Source organism: Trachurus japonicus, chromosome 9 (genome assembly GCF_045865225.1).
Source record: "Trachurus japonicus isolate A0001 chromosome 9, Traja_1.0".
Lineage (NCBI taxonomy): Eukaryota > Metazoa > Chordata > Actinopteri > Carangiformes > Carangidae > Trachurus > Trachurus japonicus.
The window spans coordinates 25,911,838-25,939,685 of NC_140915.1; the positions used below are offsets into that span (position 1 = coordinate 25,911,838).

Consider the following 27,848-nt stretch of genomic DNA (forward strand, 5'->3'; position numbering starts at 1 on the left):
GGATGTCACTTTGAGGAACTGTCACCATGGATACTGATGCACACTACTATCCATAGCTCTATATGTTTACCCTTTTTTTTTTTTTTTTGGCGTTTTTGCCTTTATTTGATAGCACACAGTATAGATAGACAGGAAAGGGGGAGGCAGAGAGGGGGAATGACCTGCAGGAAAGGTCTGCCCGACACGGGATTCGAACCGGGGACGCCTGCGTTGAGGACTGCAGCCTCTACATGGGGTGGCCGCCTTAACCACTGCGCCACGCACCGCCCCATATATGTTTACCTTTAATGCAAAACATCTCAAGCTTTATTGTGCTTAACTAAAATAATGTGAAATCACACTAGAGTATTTTATGTTTAAGTAGGTTTTCCTTTCATTTCTATTCACTATGAATGGTGTAGAAAACTGCAGGGTGTTGTTGGACAGGTTGTATAATGTCATCCGTTTCTACTCAAAAAGCTAGAGATGAATTAATGAGTTATTCAGTCCATTTTTTAATAATTAATTTGCACCAAACCATCCATATGAGACACATGAATCTTTATTATTTCATCCAGCATTACATCCGGTGCAAACACTGAGCAACATAACCTATGGTAGGTCAGGTGTCTTCACTATACATTTATTAATAGCAGGTTTTTCTAGTTTCATTTTTATAACAAAGTGTTAAACAGGGGTGGAAAACATGTTTTACATTAAGTAAGAATTCTTAAGTCAGTTGCCACATACAATGCAATGGCACAAACTGAAGCAAACTACATGTAAAAAAACCTCTCAGGGACACAAGGAACGAAACGACAGAAAAAGCCTTTAACAGCAGTGGTTAAAGGCTTCTCCCAAACTGGTAGAAACTCTGAGAAGGAACAAACAAGAGAGGAGCTTGCCTATGATGAGATGACTTTACAATGCAAACCGAAGACTCAATAGCATGATAACCGAGGACAGTGGCGTACGTACGCTATCACAGAGTGCACATGCAGACATGTCAGCCAGGGCAACCAGAAATTAAATACTGGTTTTGTGCAGTAAACCTTAAAACGTGTTCAATGAAGATCTCTCAAGCCAGGTCAAAAATATTCTGTTCAAATAAAGTACAAACAAGTATAAAAGAAAATAATTTAAGAAGAGCAGGGAGAAGAACCTAGACAATCTTCATGAAAAAAAAAAATCTAAAAAAGGAAGGAAACTATTTTCCTTCCAAAGTTTTCTAAGAAGACCATAGTGAGTGAACAGCCAGTTTTGTTAGGAGGGGGATCATAACAAATGCATTTCCTTGAGCCTGTTGATACATCAGACAGTCCTTTATTCTGTTTTCACTGCTGCTCTTGACAGCCCCGGTTGTGCCAAACATCTAGTGGTTATGTTTCTGTACGTGCCACTTAAAACTCTTCAGCCTTCAGTTTCTAAAGAGCACGTGGCCTCTTGGGGTTGATCTGCTTACTGGCTTGCTCCTCCTCCTGGAGTGTAGAGCGGAATGACTTCACTTTATCTGTTGAAGAGAGGACAGGAAGGAAAAAACATATTCATTAATTTAAAACAAAAAAAGGTGATAAGAGTTTGTTGCAGCAGGATTTATTGTCGTCGTACCTCGGAGTTCAGTGAGGATTTCTATCTTCTGATCTAGGATCTGCTCCAGCTGAGTGGCATACGACTCCACATCATAATCCACCTCCTCTGTCATCTCCAGCAGCACCTTTTCATCTTCCAGCCACCGGATGGATTCCTGTTCAGAGCACATGAACATATTTAGTTTATGAAAAAGCAGCCGACCCTTCTGTAAAAAATGATAGTGGCACCGGTTTGTGAACCATAAAACTCCCATATTACATTGTTTTACTAAAGTACTCAGTTGTATAAACTCAGTCTTCTGCCTTTACTATCTAAATCTGAATATGCAGAGTTTATATTAGTTTTCTTCAGTGTTCTGACCTGGAAAACAGCTCGGTGGTCCTCTAGCACTTGCTCCTCCATCTCCACTAACTGAGACACTGCCTCGTGGAAGGTAAAGAGCTGGGGAGACACCTCCTCCTCCTGGGAAACACAAGAGTTAAAATGGCTCCAGCATCATCAGGGAACACATTACTGATTGTGTCGGTTCTTTATTTGCAGTGGTGACGCATGTTTTCTGCCTAAAGGGTCAAATTAACCTGTTTTGAAGTCATAACCCTGTACACTTACATTCTGCTCACAGAGCAGTTTTAAATCGTCTCTCTGTGGTGAGATACTCAGCCAGTCCTCGTCCAAAAGATCCAGCTGATTGACAGCGTGGATGTTGGGTCGACCCCCCTCCATCACTTGGTTGGGATCCACCGTCAGCTCCTTCACCCTGCAGAGAGAAGACGATGAGCTGGTCAGGACCGAGTCTCTCACAGCAGACCCGCTCCCAACATGGCTGCTGTGTGATTTGGGGGGTGACTGACGTTAACTGTAGGGTCAATAGCGTTCACAAATAGCACAGGATGGTAGCATCATGAAAACAATGACATCATGCATGAGGAAGGATGACAATTAATGTTTTAACCCTTATAGGGTTTGTCCTGTTCATGTGTACAATATAATGCAATAATACAATACATGGCTCCCACAGGAAGTTAGAAGTTACAACTCGGGGTCGTGTTTAATAAGGCCTCACAGAGCTGATGAGATATTACAGCTCTGCTGCTGACCTGCAGCCCCGGCACTATTCAATTAGCACTATATGAGAGGGATTACCAGCCCAAACAAAGGCTCATCCTGGATGCTCTTACTGAACAGCTTCACAGATGGTTGAGTGTTATTACTGAAACCAAAGAGCAATGAGTCACATTTTAAACTGTCATGTATTCATTCTACAACCTAGCATCATCACTTGTGGTTTCACACACAATACATAAAAAGACACAAACACATGCTCAGGCATCGGTTAAAAGAAACAGGTTATGTGCACGGCTTAGTCGAAAGTGAATGCAAAGTCAAAGCAGGGGGAGGAGGATGAAAAAGTGTCACATCATGCAGATGAAGGAGAAGGAGGTTTCCACTGAGGACAGCTGATGAAGTGAATGAAAGCTGCTAAAATGAGATCATGGTTGTGTTTCATAACCTGAAGGGAGTGCATGCACTGGGTGCGTGTGTGTGTGTGTGTGTGTGCATTTGTGCTGTGCTTTGGGAAGTGCTTGACCTGCTGGGAGAGGTAGCAGCAAAGTCATCATCATACTCAAAGGTATTGGTGGGCGAGTGGTCAGGGCGACTCCCCTGACTGCCCTGGGAGAAGGGGATGTCCGAAGGACTAATCCCAAACTCCTTCACTCTACACAGCGGCACCAGCCACACCAGCGCACAGAGGAGCAGAGGGCAGGAGAGAAGAGGAAAACGAAGCAGGAAAAAGAGAAGTGAGAGGGGACACAAGAGAGTTAGAGAGAACTACTGAGAGTAGGCAGAGAAACTTGCATAACAAACAACATTGGTACATTTCAATCTTTACAAAAGGCACTGGGGATTATAGGAGAATTACAGGAGCTACTATTTGATAATCTCCGTTGGTTCCTGTGGCAACAATGCACTGTTGAAATCGCTGTATTAGTAACATATTCCCACCTGTTGGCGTAGCGTAGTGTGTTGAGTGTATTTTCACAGGAGGTCATACCAGGAGAGATTGTTGCAATCTGTTTAGAGGGAGAAGATAATTCAGATTACTGTCAACTATGGTGAAGGATAACATGGGCACAGATTATTCATGGAAACAATGCACTAACCATGCATGTGCGTGAATTTTCCCCAATGAAGGAGTCTCTCAGGACCTGGGTCAGCTTACTGGCTCTAAATGGAGTGTGGGGCTTGTTACGACCAAGAGCCCTGATACACTCCTGAAACGTGAGAAGAGTGACACATGGCAAATTAATTTTTTTTAAAAACTGCAATTTGAAAACACTGTGTATGTTTTCTCTTCACAAATGATAAATACATTTGGAAGGAAGAAACAACAGCAGACCAATCAGTTGACACCAACCACAGGGCTTCTGCAACTTTACTGTATTGTCTACAGACCTTCAGGGCCAGCAGGCTTTTGTTGATCTCAGCTCCCTCCAGACGAGTCTGGCGGTCGGCACTCGATGTGTCAGCCCCTCGCTCATTCCCCGCGAGGTCGATGAGGGAGAACTTGCCGTGCATCTTCCCCTTCCTTCGCAGGATGATCTGGAATACAGCATGGCTGCGAGATGAGTGGGCGTTGGCCGACGTCTGCCCCGATGTTCTGGGAAAAGAGAGGATGGAGACAGAGCTGAACAAAGTGCAAAACGCTGTTGAGGAGAGGAAGAGAAGAAAAATAGCAGGAGCAAGACAAGGTAAAAAAAAAATCCAGTCTCTTCTCTAATTGCCATAAAGTACAAGGAATATGACTGGGTGCTGTTGTCATACCTGCAACTGTTGCCCACTTCTATGAGTTTCAGGACATCTTCTGTGCACTTGACCTCCTTCTCCTGGAGCCCTACAACCTGCACTTGCTGTTTCCCGTCCTCCAGCACCCTCAGTTTAGCTTTACGATTCAGCAGGTCAAACACCTAACGATACACACACATGTAATGTCTTAGTCAGGGGGGTAAAAAAAACTAAACAAGGAAAACCAAACATGATTACCATCACTTGCCTTTCCACTGTAGATTTCAAAGAAGGTTGCGTACACTTGTAGGTCAAGTTTCTTATAGTTGGGTTTCTTCAACATGAGAAATACATCCCGAGCTGCAAGAAAAGAGATGCAAAACTGTTTATAAATGGTAAAAAACAAACACATTTCATAAGAAGACCATGGCTCACGACTAGAGCACCACATGGTTCACTGACTTACCAGCTAATGCATAAACTCCTTTAGCGCAGTCTTGGTTCTTCCCAGAAAAGTCTCCACCCATAGTCTAAGAGCACACAAAAGTAAAGAGTTACTTTCAAATTAGACACAAGGGAAATGAAATGAAACAAATCTCTCTGTATGAACAATACAGTTACTTCTGTGGTAAATGATGAGGTTTTTGGATTTCTGAAGGAGATGTTGCATGGAACTCACATGTGTTTTTCCACTGCCTGTCTGTCCATAGGCAAAACAGGTAGCCATGCCTCTCTCAAAAATGGTCTCCACTAGAGGTCTGGCTGTGAACCTGCACGTTAACACACAACACATATCCATTCACTACTAAATAAGCAAAAGCAAGATATAACATTCATTCAACTACTAAACAAGAATTACCGGTATCATTCATTCTGTTCTGACTAGTCAAATGTGGCTTTATATCAAACAGCTCTGTCATCAAGTTCGGTTGGTTCGTTGTTACAAACCTGTAAACCATCTCGTTGGTGGTGCTGTCATCAAAGGCGTAGTCGAAGCGGAAGGTCTGGTTTTCCAGGTAGCGGGTCAGGTCCACTTTTTGTTTAGGTTCATGCACCATCACTACGTCCTTGCTGGGGATGGTGATCACATCCAAATCCTTCATGGTCAGTTCTGAAACACAGCAGAGCCCATCCCATTCAACCACATTAAGATTTAGATAAGATAAAAATATTCTAACCAGGGCTGTCAAAATTAGGCGTTAACGCATGCGACTAATCTGGAAACAATAACTAAATAAAAAAATAAATAATTAACTCACGATTAATCACATCACATGACTTGGATAGAGCCTGTCTGTGTATACAGTACGGCTTTCTGTCTGTGTCGCCACTGGGTTTGTCAACTGTCCGTTGAAATATGGTAAATTCCCGTCTTTGAGGATTAAATAGGATGGGGTTTGTCCCGTATCATTGTCATCCCACCCATGTTCTTTTTAATCATTTGACAGCCCTGATTCTAACACATGATTGGTCACTGGATCCATGTTGTTACTGATGAAAGACTTTACCTTTTTTGTTGAGTGGACGTTTCCTCACACAAACACATATTCTGTGCTCTTCAATCTGGGGAGAGCAACAGCAAAGGACATTTTATTATTTCGGACTGATGGCAAACATTTAAAAGCCGAGGGGGAGAAGAAGCAGCTACAGTCTCTACTCACCAAATCTGCTGTGGTCAGGGGCCGGTAGTCTAGGCTGGCTCGGAAATCTCGGATCATGTACATGATCTCATAGTTGGGAATGGTGGTATCCACCTCCTGAAGGAGCACAAACAAGACAAAGTGACAGAAAATTATTCTGATGTATTTAACAATTCAATGTCACGAGGTTAAGTAGTTATCAAGTTTCAAAAAATACATTTTGCCTATTCGGAGGGTCAAAGGCAAATGATATTAATTTACCTGAGCTCTCTTTTCCCTGAGCTCCTGCTGCTGAAGCCGACGCCTCTCTCTCTTCTCCTGAAGTTTCTCAACTTCCTTCACGCAGTTTGACTTCCTCCTCGCTGCCATAAAGACGAGAGAAACAGTAACTCTACTACCTTTCACTGAAAAACCCGTCTTTCAGAAAGGTCTCTCATCCCTCTTCCAATATGTTTCCTCCATTTCCTCAGTCTTTTCCCCCAGCTTGAGCAGCATCTTTCTCTCAGTGAGTCTCTCTCTTGTCTCTGGCTCCAAATAGAAGGGATAAACCTTGGGCTATTTCCAACAAAGCAGAACAGTGATACTGTTCAACCGCAGACCAGGATGCAGTGGCTTGCACACAGTGCCTCCAGTACAACACTAGCTGCTTTCTCTACATAACCAACAAAAGGCCTTTACAGTGTGTTCACAGCATGCCGTTTTCATTTATCCCTTCCATCTGCATCCTAAAACACATCACATGATACAATGCAGGATATTTACATTGTGTTACTACAGTTGCAATTAATCAATTGAAATTAGACCTGATTTCAAGTCAAGTGTCAGCGGAAAATCGCTTCAATCAACCAGACAGTTATTCTAAATCTCCCAGCACAGCACACCCACAGATTAGTGTTGTTTCAGGTCAATCATAATCTCTTAGTAACGGTAACAAGAAAACACAAGTTAGCAAATATGTGAGTAAAAGCCACTTCTGATTCCTTGCAGGAGTCATAAAAATCAGTGTTATCTGATTAGCTTGCCGCTACAGCCCCAGATTTCCCACTGCAAAGCCTGCCTGAGGCCCTGTCATGTAGTCCTGGCCTCCTGCTGGCTCCAGGCCCTGAGAACCCAGACTATCAGAGCAGAGGGATTAATAATCTGCTCTAATCTGGGAGGAGAAGATGAGCTGGGTCAGCACCGGGACAAGGCACTGTAAGAGGGATGCAGCACCGTCACGACTTATGGGGTTACTCAGTCTCATGGGCAGTTTGGGGTGGGTAGGGGGGTGGGGGGTTGGGGGAGGCTGAGGGGTGAGGAGGGGGAACGAGGCGTTTCCCTCCGTCTCCTCTTAGCTCTCATCAAATGACAGCGAACACTTGGAAGGAATGCAGGGTAAAGAAAAAGGTTATTGTTGCCATCTGAGCCTGGATACCGCAGAGTGCCACACGCTTTTCCACATGTGCTTGTGCGTGACTCAGCAGAAATCAGACGGGGAAAAGACAGCGCAGCAGCACAAACCTTTTTTTTTTTTTTTAACTCCCCGTCTAATACCCAGAAAGCCTGTCTGCTGGATGGATTTGTTGTGGTACTTCACCAATACAGCAGAGAACTGAATAGTATCGGACAGACGTTTTGGGTGTACAATCTTCTTGTGAGACTAGAGGATTCTCAGACTCTATCGGGAACTCTAATAGAATCACCATCAAGCATTGAGGGCACGGGAAACATGCAGTTGATACATACAAAGCTGTCCAGACTCCTTTCTGGACATCGGATGATGTGAGGATTCTGTGATAAACATGTAGTCAACAGAAACATGAGACGTTAAAAAGTTATGATCAGATCTTTGTTTTTAGCAGATGGCCTAAACCGACTGATATAAAATACAGTAAACGTTACAACTGCTTCTCTGAAAATAGCATTATACACAGTTAGATCCCATCATATGTAAGTTACAAACACACATTATTGTTTTGATCATGTTACCATTCTGCAGTTGCTGTTGTGTCTGAGCTTGATTGGGCTGTGCAGGCTGCTGGGATGGAGGCGGTGGCGCGGGCTCTGGTTGCTGAGGCTGCTGGGGTCTGGCGCGGGTCGGAATCACTGAAAACACAAAAACACAAGAACTAAGAAAGAGACCTAAAGAACATGGGTGAGGTTTTGAGTTTTTTTCCGCTTTAAAGATCTTTGTACACTCAAATACCAGTTGATGAGGTGCACCTAGACAAGCTAACGCAATCTAGGTCGCATGAACGCATGATGAAGGTCGTAATGTTCAGTTCATGTAGAAAATGTTTCATAGAGGAATGGATTCAACAGTATAATCATTTTTATGGCATATATTTCTATTGTATTGCATTTTACACACCTGATTTTGTCCACCCCATTTATATCAATAGGGGTAGGTTTAATGCATTTCAATTCAACTGCAACTACAAACCACATCCTCCAAAAGGAGCATACAGTTGAATCAAAGCCACTTTAGTTAGGTGTACCTAATACATTTGGATCTGGTGTATGCAACATCTTTGACTATGAATTGTGGGTAAATCGAACCCAATTCATAAGAGATGTATAGGCCAACTGAATACTCATCATTCATTTTAAAGATTTTAGAGTAAACTATTATTATTATTTTATTTTTTTTAAAGGTACTTTATTAGATTGAGAGGACAATTTAACAAACAAACCTCTATTATCCCTGGACGGAGTGTCATTTTTAGTAGGTGCTATCGTCCGACGGTTCTGTGAAAGAGAAAAAAAGGCCACAGTAAGATGTTGACATAAGGAATAAACTATTCCTAATTTCACTAAACATACTTCTGCGCTGCTCAGGAACTAAACAGGAAAACACTCTTTTCCTCTTCCCTTTTCAAACTTCTCAGTCTGCCTCTGTTGTGCAGATGCAGAAATAGTCAACAAAAGTTTGGGGGTGGACACATATAGGATACTTTTCTTTTCTTTCTTTCTTTTTTTTTTTTTTTACAAGACTTACCCAATTTTTAAAAACCCAGTTTTCGATTAAGTATGCATGATTTTTCAACTTAGTCACAATGTGGCCAGTCATTATTAACTATTCTTTTAATCATCTATGGTCACACTGCTTCTTTGTGCTCTCTGATGGGGTTCTTAATGAGAGCCACTGCGATTCTTTTTTTTGTTTGTTTTAATTAAAACTGGGAAAACAGGTGGTTCTATGATGTGTACACAAACAAACAAACATTCAAGATCCACTGGATCTACACTACCGGCCATTGTGAAGTATTTAAAATCTTTGCAGGCCAAAATACATGATCCTATTAGCGTGGCAGATCTCCATTTCTGGCTAATTAAACTGAACATTGTGAATAAGAAGAATTGATTTTCAAGCAACACAACCTAATTTTACATTACATCACAGCTTTGACTTTAAATGTTTCGTATTTGGAAAACCTTAAAGTAAATGTATAACCTATAACAGATTATTTTGGTGAATTTTGAAGTTGTGATTAAACCTGAGTGCTAACGTGTTGTGTCCACATGGAGCTGCCCTAATCTTCACACACTGTACTTAACAGAACCAATTAGCTGGTTACCTAGAGGGATCCAGGTTCTATATTAAGGTACGGCAAACTGCAACTGCATAACTACCTGAGAAAGTCTGATCTCTTGTTTATTTGTGAAGAGTTTAAAGGAGAGGGAGAGAATCACATTAAAACGACAGTAATATCCTTTCTGTTTAGACAACCACAAATTGTTCCTTTCGCTGATTTCTTATTGTTGTGGTCAGAGAAGGTGGGACACTGATATGATACTCACCTTTGCGATTTTGTTGACCTTCACACATGTGGGTGTAGGCGGGGGTGGGGTCTCTGGACTAGGGGCGATCTCCTCATCTGGAGCCACATCAGGGTTAAGTGCAAATATACTCTCCAAGTCAATCTGTCCGAGAGCAGAGGAGTATTATTGTATCAACTACATGCATGCTGATTACTGCAGCAACACTCTGTATTCATAACACCCCATCAAAGAAATACTTTAAGACCACTCTAAAAACCTGAAAATCAACATTTCAGAAGCGCACGTACCTCGCTATTGTTCACTTGTGTTTTGCAAACATATATGTTTTAAGACGGACCCCGGGTTTAGTTGTAATCTGTTTTCATTTTTACATTTAATAACTTTGCAACATTAAATAACTTATGAGCGACAAACAAACATAGTCTAACAAGCTATGCTTTAATGGGCTTGAGACAGACGGTAATGCAGTGATTCAACAGCCTCAGATGAGCTTGAACTATAAATAAATTAATCAATTTAATTCAAATTTACTGAATCTCTTTTTTTTCTCCATCGATTTGTTCGACTTTATGAAAACAAGCTTCAGTGTAACATCCAATTGTGTAAGAACTGTTGACTGGACTAAATCCTGTAATCTTGTCTCTTGATTCAGAGAATATCCAATCGTCCAGTTTTTACTGAGTCCTTTTTTTTTCACTGTTCATTTTGTTACAATTGCAATACACTGTATCTGACTGGAAAGTAAGAAACTATGAATTTTTACCAGCTTTCTTTCAATGAAATAGGGAGATAATGGAAGGTACTAATTTTCCTAGGTATCGATTTGATTCTCCAAATGGCTGGAACAACAGTCATAACCTTTTACAACCTCTCAATAGTGGAGGCTGAGAGTGCCTCTCTATAGACTAATATATAACATGAAAAAAAGAATACACTGAAGCTGCTTTGCAGAGTAGTTGCTATTGAGTATACAGTGTGTGGGACATATGACCAGTGGCAGTTTGTGTTAGTTTATGCTAACAACAGCGCACAGAGGGTGATGGCTGGCGGGACTGTCGTAAATGCAGGCTGGTTGTGTAATCATTGCAGCTCCTGAATGTCTCTGGATGCATTATTCATTGCTTCAGAACATAAAAGAACTTGCTGCTGCTACTGGCGCTGTGATGATCATGAAGGGTGTTTTACCTCTTTCCCTTTTGTGTCTCCATTTTCTATCCACTCCACTGTGACGCTCTCGTTGTCCTCATTCAGCGAGGTCACCATCGCCTGGTGTATACGCCCTGTGAAAAGTATCAGAGATTGAAGGTAAACAAATAATATCAGACTGACAGAATAACATCAAACACGGGGCTTTTCTAAAGCCTGAAGGAGTGCCAGCAATCTACATGGCTGCAGGGCTCAGCTTTCACCAGCTTTTGGATAGCGAGTTGAAATTTTATACTGTACTGCTTTTTATACTATATTTTATACCACTGACTTTGTACCATTTGCGTTCCTTGTGTATTTCCTTCTCACACGCACATACACACACAGGGGCACATAAAACGGATTGCACTAATACCTCTCCTTGTAAGGTATCACTAAGGTTAATTACAAAAGGCCTAATTACCACCTGCTAGTAGCCTGATCAGATCTGTACATGGTCCTGTTCAATTGGAAATATTTCATTTGGAGATATATTAAAGTGAAAGAACCTGGAGATAATGTAGTAAACTGAAGTGGTGTACTGCTGTGCCACTCATCCAAAACATGTTTTATGGTTGACAGAATTAACACAAATGGCACCTGGCAGTAATTCAATATCACTTATCAACTTCCATCTGAATCACAGATTACTTTGACTGACTTTGAACACAGTCTAGGCTAAAACACCTCACTGGCACAGTGTAATTTTTGATTTTATCTAAAAAAAAAAAAAAAATTAGAAGGCGATGGGCTCATTTAACTTTCAAATGAAAGCAAGGCAATAAACAGGCTATTCTTGGTAAGGTCTGACCATGAGGTTCGATAATGACCTGTTAGAGAAAATCACTGACAGTAGAAACAAGCACAGCTGTTATAGCTGGTGCTAGCCTGTATGCTTCTGTCCGCCTCTCTGTTTGCAGTGTAATAATACCAGCTGTAAAGAGCCCTCCCATCTTTGTCTCTGTATGCTTTACATTCCCGGCACAATCCAGGGAAACACCATGTTCCTATATCCATTATTCAAAGACACACAGAGAGGTTGCGAGCAAAGATGCTTTTAGTGTTCTTAGCTGCTGAACATTTGACTGACTTGGCTTACAACGGTTTCACACTGGCAAAAAGCAGAGAAAGCAAATCCAGTGTCTGAAAAGTTGGAGAAAAGTCTCTTGTGGACCCTAAAGCTCAGATCTTTTTGGCCTATGAGGGTAGACCTATCCTATGTTTTTAGAAAATAAACAAAAAAAAAAATCCTCCTCCAGCTGTTGTAAATACTTGCTCAACAAAAGTCTTATTTGGGGATGTTCAATATTTCAACAGCATCATGCATCATCTGACAGTTGTATAATATAACAATGATAAAACAATATTAGGGATACATTTATGTTTTATGATAATAAGAATAAATGAAGTGACATGGCCTGAATTAACACAATGCGTGTAAATGAAACCAGTAACTGCATAATTTAACATTCATAAAACATACTGAAATAGATGCGACAGCCATAAAACCTTCATGAACATTAATTATTTCAGCTTCATACCCAGTCTCATCCCTATGTTATTTGATAAGCCCGGACTCAAACCAAGAGCCAAAACTTATATGAATAAAACTAAGTAGAAGAGACAACATACAAATAAGTCACAAAGTTACAATGAGGGGTGAGATCAGCTCCAGAAAGAGCTAAATAATTCTTCTCCATTCACAACAAAACATTGTACGGCTCAGGAAGCATTGCACTTGTAACTCTACTGATGGGACGGACGCCATTCCTCCAGAAGATAAATATTCTTATTTGATGCTGGTAGCGAGGAGTATCAGTCCAGTATTTTATTTTCTGTAGGTGTTCATTTGAAAGCGACTGTGAAGCCATTTTATAATTAACATCATTTTCATATTTATGCCTACTGAGGCCTTGTGTCCTATATGATCTGCATTTTTTATGTTGCCCCAGACGTTTGTTGAAGTTTCCCTTCATTTCTTCACATGTCTAGCAAAGCATGCAACTCTCTTTACTGTGACTCAGTAATACTGTGCTGAGATCTGCAAGGTCTGCACCATGGAAAGCCAGCTAGAAAGAAATAAACACCAGTGCAAATAATCCACTGTCAAACTGTGACAAAGTAGCTTGGAGACAAACCATGACGACAGTAAAAGGTGGCTGGAACAACAAGCATGTGGCACTTGGTCGGTGTCATGCCTCAACTTAAGAAGTATTGAAAGCACGCCATACTGCAAAAGTGACTGGGAGACTCAGAGAATTTACAGAGACAACAGACGGTCAATAAAGGGCCCTCAAAATCACAACTGCCTCATGCTAATGTCAGAGGTTACATTAGAGACCACATACTTCCTGTGGGTCATAGATAGGACTCATTTAGCAATACACTGCATGAGTAACAGCAGCTATGCAAAGACTTCCTCCAGACCACTTGTAAAGAATCTTGTTACACCACATTACATTCAGTAAAACTGAAGTTGTTGTGGTTTATTTTAGTTTGAAGCACTTTTCATTCATATACAAATTGTAGTTTTGCCTTTTCCAATTTAAATGACGGGAGAGGAATCAAATTACAACAGATTATCAACTTGATACAAATAATTGTTGCATGAGGTTAAGATTGTCTTCAAAACTATGCTGACTCCGCAAGATGTTACATCACACTAGTGACATCTTTGTTTTTGTCTGTTAATAAAAAACAGTGTGCATCTTTGACATAATGACCTGGGAAATGCTAAATCAACCTAGTTGTTAAATATGCAGTTATAAATGGTACTGACCACGTCATTCATTTTTCTATTATTCATTCTGTCAATTAGTTATCCAAACTCAAAATAGACCATAGATGTTGTATGTATAGAATTACCTTTAAAAGACAAGAGAAGAGTTTGTTTGTTACTGACTTACACAAATAACCCTGCCTGCTTTTTACTTGGTTGATTAGTTATTTCATCATTACACATTGCACTGTAAGTAAATAGCCTACAGACAGCGTTTCATGTCCTGTGACCGACACAGTGTACCTCTGAGATCCAGACATAATGTTGCATTTAATTCACCTCTAACATCAGTAAAGTATTCAGGCTCTCACACAGACACACTGTACTATATACAGTAGCTATATGAGCTGAAATAATAAGTCACATACACTTGCTTGTTTCACAGCAGTTGATATGCTGAATTTCTATAACTGAATGCACTGTCCCACTTTTATACTAAAACCTGGCTGAATGGGCGCTGACACCACCCGGTAGCTGAAGGGGCTTAAAAGGGGGTGCTTCAAGCTCTGCTAAGCCTGAGAAAAAAAACAAAGCCCTCAAACCATCAGTTTCACTACAAAACCAAAATACACCCATTAATGTTACTGTGTGAATAGGCCTATATGTCACATATTACAATGCAACTATCGCTAGATGATAGGTGGCCCAGGCTCTCCTGTACTCCACTTTGAAAGACACAACTATAAACGAATACCTAATAACACTATTATCATATTTAAAAAGAGAATACACATGCTATTGAACTTCAGGTTGTAAGCCAAGCAGTGACTGTGGGTCATCTATTGAACAACACAAGATTACTCTGTATGACTTCTTGCTCTCACAAGGACTGACTATGAAAGGGAAAAAACGCAGAGGGAGCGAGAGTGAGTGCTGGCAATATCAAGGGAGCTGGCTGCAACAGATGGGGTGGTGGCTAATAGCCTGAATCTGGCTTGAATCTGAACCAGGCCCGCCAGCAACCCCCCAGAGAGAGGGCAATCCCTGCTCTGGATGCAACACCAACCAGCAGGGAAACAGACAGACAGGACCTCCTCTCTCTCTCTGGGCCCGCTGAGCATGTCTCTCACATCTCACCCCTGATGTCAGGACACTGAAGACACAGTGATCAAATGACTCAAGGATGATTGAGTTAAGGACAAAAACAATCCACGCCATCCAGCAAAATGGATAAAACACATACTCGCTCAAGGAGTAGTTGTTGTCTATGGGTTAATGGCAAAACATCATAGCTGGGTTTAGATTAATCCTGGGAGGGAATGACATAAACTTCAGTCATCTTTGGCTGCCCGGCCCTGAGGCAATGCTCAACAACAGCTACACAGCACAGGAAGAATAAAGCAGGCATTCACTTGGAGAAGAGTCATACAAACAGCAGCCTCTCCCTTTTCTCTGTCTACTTCTCTTTTAACGTTAACCCTTTTATAAAAATAAAAAAAAGTGAAGCTCCAGTGAGTGCAATGTAATCCCAGGTTCTTCCTGGTGACAGTTTCGGCCACATAATGCAGTATTTCTGTAGCGATCAGAGCTGTCAGAGGCTGTGTTTGTTTTTCCTCATGTCAACGTTACCTTGACAGACGGTTATATGGTCTATGACATTTTATTGACACAATGGAGTTTCTAAATATTATCATCGATCACCACCTAACAAAACCAATATAATAACGGCCAGTATCCTCCGGATACGTGTCTGTGTGGTGGTATCATCAATACAGAGCTGGACACATTTCCATGATGTTAAACGCATTATTTGATTTTGGTTGTAACTGGAGGATGCTCCTAACAACTGACGTTAATCCCGTTGGCTCAGTAAACACGTACGACTACGCAAAGAGCAAACTTCACGTTACCTAAAGTGATTGCGCTCAGGTCCAGCCTTAACGTTACCGCTGCAGTAAAGCCGGGTAACATGGGCTAGGCTTAGCCATTTAGCGGCTAACGTCGAGCTAACTTGGTTAGCAATTAAGCTAGCTTGGCTAATGTTAAATTTGAATTCCTCATCACAGTGCATATTACTATTGTTATTATTATTGACGTTATACATCATCACAGACATTCGCGTTTCAGCTCCACTGGTTTCTAAGTGACTGCATTTACTGTTATCATATGATAATAATTCATGGGATTCTCATTGAAGCCGGCTAACAAAGGTAGAGGCTCATTGAAAGGCGCTGGCCCTTTTGAAGCACTCCGCCCTGACAGCAGCTAGTTTTAACGTTTTCCTGTAGCTAACGTGAACGTTACGCTCCGCAGCCGCAGGAACAACGGTCGCTGTGTTCACCGCAGCAACAAAGATCCTCCAACAACTTGCACAGTGAAAAGAATAAGACAGGGTGAAACTTACCATCACTGCGCTTTATCTCCACATAAGTACCGACGACAATCTTCCCAAAACCCGACGCCATTCTACATTACTTAAAAAAAATAATTAACAGGAACAGGACTGGAGACTTATCCTGGGCCGGGGGAAATGCAGCTTCTTATGTTTGTCAGTCTTTGGTTGGTGAGGATGCAGGCGACAGCAGCAACCAGGCAGCGGCTAGCATTACGTAGCTACCGAGAATAGCTAGGCGTTTCCGGTCATTTCAAAATAAAACCAGATACAATTTAACCTGCACATCCTTGGCTGGATGCATATGTCTGATAACATGGAGTCGACTTGTCCCATATCCGAAACCATTTATTCGTGTAAGAAACACATACACTTAATGACAGGAGGACATTCAGTTAATCCAGTCTAGTTGAGATTTCACAATGATTCACCACTGTTTGGTACAGTAATCCACATTTACTGCCACTGGGGGGCACCATTGCGCTCCAGCTGTGGCGTGTGTGGTGGACTGTGGTCTTTTACAGTCTATGACTGTGGTACGGCTTTGCCACTAGTTGTGTGGTCATCAGTCACACCTGGAAATAATCCATAAGTGGATCGACCTACTACGAAAAAAATAAGAGAGAGAGAGAGAAGTGCAGTTTTCTCTGAACTGCGCGCGTGTCCGTGTGTACGCCCCCTCAAGCTACTTTCCATATTTCTCATAAAACATAGGGGGTGAGCGGTGGGTGGGGTATTTTGTCTATAAGGGACCATACGAAAGGAGGGTTAGTATATTTTTTAAACCTCAGAAGGAAAAAGAAATTGCCTAATCAAAGATTATGTAAAAAAATTCATCACAGGCCTATTGTTTATGAAACTTTAAGCAAATCTATGAAACATTTTTTAAGACATAAATTGTGTTGGTTCAAATTTTTATTAGGCTATTTGTATTATTTATCACTTCATGAAGAAACATTTGAATGCAAAGAAAAACAAATCCCTCATACATTCTTAATAAGATTAGGCTACAATTTTATTTAGGCTACTTATTGACTAAAAATATAATTTAAAGGGTAGACCAAACTGTGAAGTTCTATGAGGAAGTTATGTTTCCTTTTCTCAGAGCAAATAATCTTTGCTCCACTAAGTATTTGTTCTTCCATTGTATTCTCACACATTAGTTCACAACTAAGGACATTTTCTCATTGTCAAGGATCTGTATCAAATAGCAAATACTTTTTTCAGTGAAGTATTTTTTTTTTTTTGTATAAGCCTTGTTCTAAAACCTAAATCTCTTCTGTCTCCCACAGGCTTGCATATACATTTCCATGCAGTGTTGTTATGTGACAATACAGTGAACACTAATGCAATGTACCTACTGTGTCAATAACCCTGGGGAAACCCAGGCTTGGATTTAACATGCATCTGATTGGCTGAGTCACATCATTCGAGTTCAACTGTCAGATCTGCAGGCAAAGTGTCCCTTTTGTTTGTTTGCACAAGCCAAAACACGATTAAGAGCTACACACTGTTTAGCTTCAATGTGCCTTCAAATTTAAATGTTCTGCATTATCTAAGGTGACTGAGTGTTCGAGTTGCTGTCGGTTTGTCTCACCTCGGTATCTCCCCAGAGAGGTAAGTTCAGAAACCAAGCCATTTTCTTAGTTTGTTGATAAGTTTACTCTGGATTTTGTGTGTGTGTTATAATTTGCCCCCACCTTGTTTTATTGTATTCAATATTTAGGCCTTTTTGTTTTGACAACTTGTAACTTCTATGCATTGCAAATAAAATCAGTAGCCTATATATTTTGGTGCAGTCCCTAGTTTTTAATTTGTTGTTGGCTTGTGCATTAGGACATAAGAAGGTCACATCTCTATCATTTCTTAAACTGAAGCTTTGATCCTAACCTACCTAAGACAAGCAAAGTTTATTCAGATTAAATGTAATAGTTATATTTGACTAAACTGTATATGGACCTCTTAAAAAACTTACTTGACACGGTGCACACTCCTAGCCCTTCCCCTTACCAACACAACTCAATACCGACACCCAACGCACATGGCTGAAGATCATTCTCTTTCTAGAAGCTACCAGGTTCCTGTGGTTCTACAGCTGTCAGCCACTCACTCCCCACCCCTCCCACTGTCTCCATACACACAACCCTTTAAACCCCCCTCCCGCCACTTTGGTATCAGGCATTTGCTGGTGAGTTCTCAGCTGTCTGTGCCCTAAATAGACCTTATCAGGAGCGGACCATCTTTGAGGGGGGCCAGTCTCACAAACATCTTTGTTCATAAGAAATAACTGTTTCGTATGTAAAACCTTGGATAATTAAAATACATTGGAAAATATCTGTTGCAACAAAAGTAATCATGGTTGATCATAACCTTTTGTACCAAGGTGCTCTTAGGGGCTTTTGCATGTTTGGAATGGACCCCCGTAGTATGATGGATGGTCCACCTCACTCCTGTCCCCCCTCATCCACATCCAGTATAAATATAAATTGTGGTGTTGGCGGGGGACAAGGTTACACAAGACAGAAAGAGTTTGCAACAAGCACTCGGGGTGCAGACTGTCCACACCGGAAAGACAAAACAGAAGAACACAGAGGAGGACTGAGCTACGCACACACAACCAAATCCTAAAGGTATTGTACAGCCACCAGAAAACATTTTTTTCTTTGGGCTCAGAGGGGGGTAGAACTTTTCTATCAGGGGAACAGGAGGAGATGGTGCCTGTCCATTAGGAAAACAGCATTTGTTGCAATACTCCAACTGGGGTACGAGACCATGCCCAAATAAGGTCTGAGGGGAGGCCATTTAATGTTAGAGATAGCATGTGCGTGGCCATTTGCTACAGAGGACCCAGGTCAGAAGGACGATTACTGGCAAGAATGGTGAGAGTAAATGTGTGGCGGCCTGGGAAAACCCGTCGGATGTCGCGGACGTTCGATTGTGGCAAATAGCCAAAATAGGTGGAAAAGTACTATTTCCACGATTTTGATATTTTGTGTGATTCTGGTACTTTGAACTCCCTACTACATCGTGGTGAATAAATATTTTAAGAAAACAAAACGGAAAGTATACTTATTTTTATGTTTTTGTGGCGAGTATAAGGCGTTTCGTTTCCAGCTGAGCCGCAGCACAGCTGAGCCGCAGCAGCAGCGCTAGAGGAGACAGGTCCGTTGTTGTTGTAGATGTAGCATTCAAGGACCCTCGGAAAGCAGAGAATCCCGCGATTCAGATGCTTTTTTACAGCTGATCTTTATCATAAACGGTTGTTGATGTTTTGTAAAACTTGTGCAAGTGCCGATGATGAGTTCGGTTTAGCGCCGATGCTACGTTCTGTTTGGCATTGATGCTACGTTCGGATTAGCATCGATGCTACGCTAGGTTAGCGTCTGTTCCCGTACCACGTGATCACACGCACCCTATACGGTCCCTTCTTGTCACAGAGGCACCATTCAAGGACCCTCGGAAAGCAGAAAATCACACGATTCAGATACAGTTTACAGCTAATCTCTATCATAAACGGTTCAGAAGCTGTTTAATGTTTTGTAAAACACTCGTCTTTAGAGGGTTAAAACAGCAACGTTCTAGTTAAAGCCATTTTTCTCACTTTTCAGTTTTTTGGTCATAATAGATTAAAATGCTCATAACTTTTGATCTGAGAGGGCTATCTCAGTCATTCAAACAGTTATGAATGGCTGAAAACGTCTAGTTTATGGAAATATCAAAAAATGAAAATGTCAAAATCCCACCATGTGAAGGGTTTTCCCAGGCCACCACACAAATGTCTAATGCTAAAGTAGTTTTAAATTACTGTGATTACAGGGTTAATGTGAAATACGTGTCTGTGCTGTCCATCTATTATTGTTTTTAAACTGCCTCTACACTCTTGTCTTAAAATGACAACAAAAAGAATTGCTCAGTAGATAATCTTTAACCTTTAGTGTGTTTGAAAAATTGTTTTCACCTAGAAAACTCTTTATGTGATTAGGATGTGTGACTTTGGTAGTAAGGCCCCAGTGCCTTTGAAACACCTATTGATTGATTGATGACAAAGAAATTCTTTATCTGGGCTTTGTCTTTGTCTTTGTAAAGTGCTTACCAACAGTTTAGAAAACACTTGAATTTTGGAACTGAAGATTTCTATGTAACTATTCCACCAGATGGGAGACCCAGTCCAGTTAAAAGATGAGGGAAACACATTCTTCCAGGCTGGAGATATTGACAAGGCTATTGAGTCTTATACCAAAGCCATCAAGGTGTGCAAGGACAAAAAGATGCTGGCTGTCATTCACAGGAACAGATCTGCATGCTACCTAAAGAAGGTAAGAGTATGATAACTCAGGCCATACATACATCAAATGAAGTATTTGTAATTTCTCTGGTGAGTAGACTTTCATTTGAATGTCTTTTTGTTTTCAGGAAAACTATGCTAATGCAGCATCTGATGCATCTAGAGGTAAAGTAACAAATATAACCAGCACCAGTTACAGTATCACCTGAAAGAATACCAACAGTCCTCACACTCATTATGGTTCTTCTTTTTTTAGCAATAGATGTTGATGCAGCCGATATAAAAGCCTTGTATCGGCGCTGTCAAGCGCTGGAAAAGCTCGGAAAACTAGATATGGCTTTCAAAGATGTGCAGAGATGTGCCACCATCGAACCAAAGAACAAGACCTTCCTGGAGACCCTCCGCAGGCTGGGGGCAGACATCCAGGCTAAGGTCAGTATTACACAGATCCACACATTAACATGGAATCAGAAGTACTGGATTGATAATAATGTTTTGGTTGTAAAACATAATGAAAATATATTTTTTTGAAAACAAAGCCAGCATCACTTGTTCACTGAAGCTTTCCTTCTTCAGGGGATAAACATTTTTTAATTTTTTTCTCCACAGCTCAAGACAACATTCTCCACAGACTCGAGGGTACAGAACATGTTTGACATTCTCCTCGACGAAGAAATGGAAAAGGACAAGAGAGAAAAAGTGTGTACTTTAAAAAAAATGAACAAATGAATGTTTTAAAAGCCATGTGGTGTCACAAAGCACTGTTTTTTTTGTTTGTTTTTTTACTCAGGCTGCCAACAATCTGATCGTGCTGTCGAGGGAAGATGCAGGAGCAGAGAGAATCTTTCAGAACAACGGTGTGCCCCTACTGCTCAACATGATCGAGACAGGCAAACAAGAGATGATCCTGGCTGCTGTCCGCACTTTGTCAGGAATGTGCACGGGGCATAAAGCTCGGGTAAGTAGGTCTTGAGCATAAAAAAAACAATGAAGACATAATCAAATGTCATTCAGTATAATGCTTCTTCCAAGTGCCATCAGCCTGTAAAATAACAGCCGCTCATTGAATGTGTATTTCTTTCCCCCTAAACAGGCAATGGCTATTATTCACATGGTGGGTATTGATAAAATGTGCAGCATCATGGCTGTTGACAACGAGGAGATCGCCTTGGCAACCTGCAACCTCTTCCAGTGCATTAATGACTCCCTCACTGGTGGAGATACAAGGGAATATGGGAAAGAAGAGGCCTTGGTTTTGGGTGAGGGAGAATTTTCATTTGTATCTGTGTGACTTTAGCCATTGCTGCTTTTTATATTTCCTCCTGTACTTCTGACTGAGACATATTTCATCTGTCCCTCTATAGATGCAGCTAAAGACCTGAAAACCATCCTTCTCTCGCTGCTGGAGATGGTTTCTAGTAAGAAAGTGTCTGGCCATGGCAGAGACCAGGCACTGAACCTGCTGACCAAGAATGTACCTCGTAGAGACAAAAAAGAGAAAGACAACACCAGGGCCCTCTTCACTATTGATCACGGTGAGTCTGGCAGCCGCATCATGTCGCTTACTTGGTTTGAGTTACAGTCAATTGCTGCCTCCTAATGGTTGTATTGTGTAGATAAATATGTATATTATGCATATATATAAATATTTGTTCTCCAGGTCTGAAGAAGATCCTCAAGGTGTGCGGTCAGGTTTCTGAACTGCCAGACCAACTGCCCATGACAGAAAACACACAGCTGATTGCAAGCGTGCTCCTCAGCAAGCTCTATGACGACCTCAAATGTGACCCAGAGAGAACCAACTTTAGGGACATTTGTGATGAATATGTCAAGTATGTCAATAAAATGAGCTCCTCAGAATTAGCAATATTGTAGACAAGACTTTTTGCATGAAGACCAAGTGTACTGTACATAACATGTAAATTCTTATGATTGACTTCTTTCTCTTATTCTCCTTTCTTTTCCTACAGATCCAAAATTGACCCCAACAACATGGACAAGACCATTCATGCTATCAACACCATCTCCGGGCTGCTGCAAGGCCCCTTTGATGTTGGTAACGCCCTGGTTGGACATCAAGGTATCATGGAGATGATGGTGGCGCTGTGTGGTTCTGAACGTGAGGTTGACCAGATGGTTGCTGTGGAGGCGCTGATCCATGCCGCCTCAAAGATGAGCCGGGCGTCTTTCATTATCACCAACGGTGTCTCTCTGCTGAAGGATATCTACAAGAAGACCAAGAATGAGAGGATTAAAATACGATCACTGGTGGTGAGTGTGTCTAGGAATGAAGAGAATACAGCAGTACTTTATTATTTTTTACTCAGTCCACCAACACATGATGACAACATTGTAGATACATATATAGTACAAGACAATACATGCGTAGTTGGATGAGTAAGTAAAAAATGAGGAACAGCTGCACAGAGTCCTGATTGTTTTGACTCTCTCTCTCTCTCTCTCTCTCTCTCTCTCTCTCTCTCTCTCTGTGTGTGTGTGTGTGTGTGTGTGTACGTGTACTCTTCTCCACATCATCCAGGGTCTCTGTAAACTGGGTTCAGCTGGCGGTGATGATTACAGTGCAAGGCAGTTTGCTGAGGGCTCCACAGAGAAACTAGCCAAGCAGTGCAGAAAGTGAGTACTGAGGCTAGACGTGAGGCTTTCAATCATAATGATAAAATGGTATGTAGATAATCTGTGAGAAAAATGTTATTGGTATGAGTATTTTTAATTATGTAATTAGTTACTGTCTTATTTTAACACAAATTGTTTTATGGATTTTCACAAAGGAGGCTTTATAGTCTAGAGGGTATTGTAATTATAATATAATTATGCTACATCATTATTATTCCTAAATGTTACCTTTTATTTCTCCAGGTGGCTCTGTAATCCCCAGATTGATACCAAAACACGGAAGTGGGCTATCGAGGGTCTTGCTTATCTGACCAACGACGCTGATGTGAAAGATGACTTTGTTGAGGACGAGCCTGCCTTGAAAGCCATGTTTGAACTGGCTAAGGTATGGATATAACTGTCAAAGAGACACACAATGTCTAATTATATTAGTTAGATAGCTAAAATAGCTCCTGGAGGTACTGAAGTCTAGGCGGAAGCTCAGAGGAGATATAGATTTTTCTGTTGCCAGTCCCAAATTATGGAACGACCTCCATGTCCACATCAGACAAGACCCCTCACTGTCCATTTTTAAAACTCATCTTAAAACCCATTTTATATTCCTTGGCTTTCAACCTAGCATGAGACTCTTCTTTTGTTTCAGTGTTTTATTGTTTTTAATTGTTTTCTGTGTGTTTATACAGCACTTGTTCAGCTGTGGCTCTATAAATAAAGTTGAGTTGAGATGCTAGTAATAACCTCTTTACTTTCTCTGTATTTTCAGTCAAAGGATAAGACAATCTTGTATGCAGTAGCTTGCACCCTGATCAACTGCACCAACTCCTATGATAAGAAGGATATCCTCCCCGAGCTGGTCCAGCTGGCCAAGTTCTCAAAGCAACATGTGCCTGAGCAACACCCGAAGGTATGACAAAGAAAAGGAGGCTGACTCACTCTCATTAGACAGTTAGCATATAGCAGAAGCTGCAACCCACAGAGCGGAAGTGTTTTGCATGTACATACATATATCGTACACTTTCTTCTCTTAGGACAAGAAGGACTTTATTGAAAAGAGAGTGAAAAGGCTGCTGAAGGCCGGTATCATATCAGCTCTTGCTGTAATGGTGAAGGCAGACAACGCCATCCTGACTGACCAGACCAAGGAGATGTTGGCAAGGTGGGGGGAGCATGACAGAGTGATGGCGAGGCATTTTTGTAAACGTTTGAAAACATATGACATAACTGGAATTCCCAAGGGAGAAAAAAACACTCATTACAGTGTGGTGATTCATGAGCAGTGTCAGCAGCTATCTAACCCATGTTTCACTATGACGACATCATGAAGGGTTTAGTCACTTAAAGCATGCTTTTGATTTCACAGGTATTTTCGTGTATTTTATTTTATTTTTTAACAAATGATCCAATACAGAATCAACAGGAATACAAAAACACAAATAAATACATCAACTGCAAGAATGTTTATAAATGTTAATATGAATAATATGATTATCCATTTCTTTTTCTTTCTTTTTTATCTTTAGGGTTTTCTTGGCATTATCACAGGATCCCAAAGATCGTGGTATTATTGTAGCCCAAGGCGGGGGAAAGGTGAGTGACAAATCCATACCTACAGCACTCTGTGAAATCACCATGCAGTGATTGACTCATATTCCTTAACTGAAGAGGGGCTGTGTGCACATACTTGTGGTTTCACTGTTGTTTTTCCCGCAGGCTTTGATACCACTCGCTCTGGAGGGGACAGATCCTGGGAAGGTGAAGGCAAGCCATGCCATTGCTAAGATTGCAGCTATTTCTAACCCAGAAATTGCCTTCCCTGGTGAGAGGGTAAGCTATACAAAAGTAACTGATTGGTTTATTTCTATGCCAGTGCCATTTGAAAAGGTAATGAGTTAAGGCTAATGGAAATTCTGTTGAAACCTCATCTTTCCTGTTTTCCTCCTCTACACTGCACAACTTCCTCTAGATAGATAGATAGATAGATAGATAGATAGATAGATAGATAGATAGATAGATAGATAGATAGATAGATAGATAGATAGATAGATAGATAGATAGATAGATAGATAGATAGATAGTACTTTATTAATCCTTTGGGAGGTTACCCTCAGGGAAATTGAGGTTCCAGCAAGCAGCACAGCACCGATCATACATTAAAAAGGCACAGATAGATATAGAATATAAAAATAAATATAAAAATATAAAATATAAAGTGCAGTCAGGGCTGTTACTGTTGTTATCGATCTTGTGTGTTCTGACCTTAGAGAGATTATTATGCATCTCTGCTGGTCTGGTGTTCATCATATAGCTCAGCAAGGTACTTTTGTGAATCCTCATTGAATCCTCTGTTTCTTGGTTCACAGGTGTATGAGGTAGTGCGACCTTTAGTTAGCCTCCTCAACACAGATAGAGATGGGATGGAGAACTTTGAAGCTCTGAAAGGCCTTACCAACTTGGCCGGTTTCAGTGAAAAACTAAGGTGATGTCTCTAAACTTCCCATGCTGTCACTATCACGGCTCATTTCCTGATTTTCAACTCTTATCTTATTGTGGTTTTATTGTTTGCCTTTTGTCTAGGGTGAAGATTCTGAAGGAGGATGCCCTGCCAGAGATTGAGAACTATATGTTTGAGGAGCATGACCAGATCAGGCAGGCTGCCACTGAATGCATGTGCAACCTTGTGACATGTAAAAAGGTGAGAACAGACAAAACCATCAAATTGCATGTAAACTTTTCTGAACAAGTATGGCTTCATTAAAAATCCCGACTCTGCGCATCTAAGGTCCAAGAACGTTACCTGGAGGATGGCAACGATAAACTGAAGCTGCTGGTGCTGCTATGTGGTGAGGATGACGAGGCCCTTCAGATAGCTGCAGCTGGAGCTGTGGCCATGATCACTGCTGCTCAGAAGAAGCTCTGCAGCAAAATGACCCTGGTGGTACGTATCATTACACTGGTGTCACTACAGTACACTAGTCATCTGAATGACATTGTGGCATCTGTGTCTGTTATGATGATGACCACAAAATGCCTTGAAACCCCTCCTTGAGCTTCCCTGATAACTTACACAACCTGTCCCTGTAGGGCTGTTGTATAGGGGAGAAAGGTGATGATAATTCTAGGGGCCCAGCGCCCAGTAGGGCCCACAAAAAACCCCAGTAGTCTAATCTTTGTATGACTGAATTATTCTGCATAAGACCCTGCTACTCATAGTAATGCTGCATTAACATCAAAACAAAGTAGGCTAAATAAAAAATGATAATACATACGTAGTTTAAGAAAAAAAGTGGAAAAGTCAGGGGCCCACTTTAGTATTCTTCAGGGGCCCCAGAATTCCTAGCAACGGCCCTGGGCAGCCTTCAAAAACAGGCAATCCTGCAACTCTTATAATGCTGATAGGAATAACCTTTAAAATTTTAATTAATTATCAAACCCTAACTTTAAGCCACAGACTCGACTTGACCTGTAAACTGACCAAACCACCAGCATATGACTCATTCACACACCTTACTGTGTTTGTTTGCCACTGAGCAGTAATAGCCTGAGTGACTTTGATCTTCCAACAGACCACTCAGTGGCTTGAGATCCTGCAGAGGTTATGTCTCCACACCAACCCTAAGGTCCAGCACCGTGGCCTTGTGATCGTCTACAACATGCTCGACTCAGATGACAGTGAGCTCGCCAAGAAGCTCATCGAGAGTGAGCTGCTGGAAATCCTCACAATAATTGGCAAGGCAGAGGACAATCCCAAGAGGCAGGATCCCATCGACACAGCACGCACATGCCTGGTCAAAGCCATGGATCTCGGCCTCATCAAACCCTTCAGTACCCCCTCTTAAAATGCTGCCAACAATCCAAACAGTAACAATGGACCCTTTTCTTTATTTCTTCTGTTGAATAGAGACTTTTTTTTCCAAATGTTTTTTCCATATCAAAGATATTAAAGGATTTGTCAACCTGACAGTGGCTCCAAATCTCTGCACAGATTGTATCTCCTGTACAGTTAAATCATCGACACGAGGTGTTCTCCTGGTTACATGTAGTAGGCCTAGGCTATTGCGTTTTCATAGAAAATTAAAAACAAAACACAATGTGAAACATAAATACATTAGGCTACCTCATTGGCCGCATTTACTAAAGGAAGATAAGAGTAAATATAAATCACTTGAGTACGACGCCACTGCGACAGGAGAAGATCAGTTCCTCTATACAGATCTTTTAAACATTCATCAGTGTGTGTGTGCAGGGAAGCGCCGGCCCGTGGCATAAGGAGTAGGCCTATAGGCGAATGCTAAGGGCGCCGTCCATCCAGGGGGCGCCAGCGCCACAAATAAGAAAAAAAAGTGTAACTTTCATAATTTTTATAACTAGTTGGTACTATTATTTCTTAATACAAAAATAATCCCACGTTAATTTAAATGCAAAGCAATACCTATTAAAAAGTAATAATATAATATGTTACAACATTACTTAGGCTACTAAGTCGCCCCCCCCCCCCACATGCCCATTGGTACTGCCCTCCGCTCTCCCCGCAGTCACACACACAGCATAGGCCTACCTGTCTGTGCAACAGGAATGCTTTCAAGCCGTTTTCTTGTTAGAAACGCCACATTTTTAATTAGATGTGTGGATACTTGGTTGCATTAATCCTCAAAGTCGGCGCAAATGCAGGCTCGTTTGCGCGACCGTCTCGATATGTTTTTGTTTATATTTCGGTCATTTTACGCCGCCCTTGACGACCTGTCAATCAAAAGAACAGTTGTGAAGCGCTTCGAACCCGCAGAATCGAGAGAAGCAGTGTGGAGGATGGTACTTCAGAGGCTGAAAGTTTGGACTCATTTGATGAGGAAGATATTGAAAAAAAGAAGAGAGAGTTAAGAC

At 41.3% G+C, this 27,848-nt stretch overlaps 2 protein-coding genes across 6 annotated transcripts; one reads left to right on the forward strand and one right to left on the reverse strand.

Annotated features, from left to right (window-relative positions):
* Positions 1–521: 521 nt before the first annotated feature.
* kif2a (kinesin family member 2a) lies at positions 522–16,241 on the reverse strand. 4 transcript variants are annotated; one of them, XM_085786993.1, is made up of 22 exons: positions 16,064–16,241; positions 10,941–11,035; positions 9,774–9,896; positions 8,666–8,720; positions 7,962–8,078; positions 7,719–7,763; positions 6,255–6,355; positions 6,015–6,110; positions 5,862–5,916; positions 5,302–5,464; positions 5,033–5,123; positions 4,820–4,883; positions 4,622–4,713; positions 4,393–4,535; positions 4,024–4,228; positions 3,732–3,842; positions 3,574–3,641; positions 3,158–3,286; positions 2,179–2,326; positions 1,930–2,031; positions 1,588–1,723; positions 522–1,489 (listed from the first exon to the last, which is right to left on the reverse strand). In XM_085786993.1, exons 1-22 carry the CDS (start codon positions 16,122–16,124, stop codon positions 1,404–1,406), a joined length of 2,286 nt encoding a protein of 761 aa, XP_085643119.1. In that variant the 5' UTR covers positions 16,125–16,241; the 3' UTR covers positions 522–1,403. The 4 variants fall into 4 exon arrangements, with proteins under 4 accessions (XP_085643119.1, XP_085643120.1, XP_085643121.1 ...); XM_085786994.1 differs by lacking the exon at positions 7,719–7,763; XM_085786995.1 differs by lacking the exon at positions 3,158–3,286.
* A 2,316-nt stretch (positions 16,242–18,557) lies between these two features.
* Positions 18,558–26,951, forward strand: unc45b (unc-45 myosin chaperone B). 2 transcript variants are annotated; one of them, XM_085786998.1, is made up of 20 exons: positions 18,558–18,681; positions 20,206–20,367; positions 20,465–20,501; positions 20,593–20,768; positions 20,946–21,035; positions 21,127–21,294; positions 21,430–21,595; positions 21,701–21,871; positions 21,997–22,168; positions 22,307–22,607; positions 22,876–22,970; positions 23,214–23,355; positions 23,734–23,874; positions 23,999–24,126; positions 24,491–24,557; positions 24,681–24,794; positions 25,331–25,446; positions 25,545–25,662; positions 25,750–25,905; positions 26,534–26,951. In XM_085786998.1, exons 2-20 carry the CDS (start codon positions 20,206–20,208, stop codon positions 26,804–26,806), a joined length of 2,793 nt encoding a protein of 930 aa, XP_085643124.1. In that variant the 5' UTR covers positions 18,558–18,681; the 3' UTR covers positions 26,807–26,951. The 2 variants fall into 2 exon arrangements, with proteins under 2 accessions (XP_085643124.1, XP_085643123.1); XM_085786997.1 differs by lacking the exon at positions 18,558–18,681 and adding an exon at positions 18,856–18,930.
* The last annotated feature ends 897 nt before the right edge of the window (positions 26,952–27,848 follow it).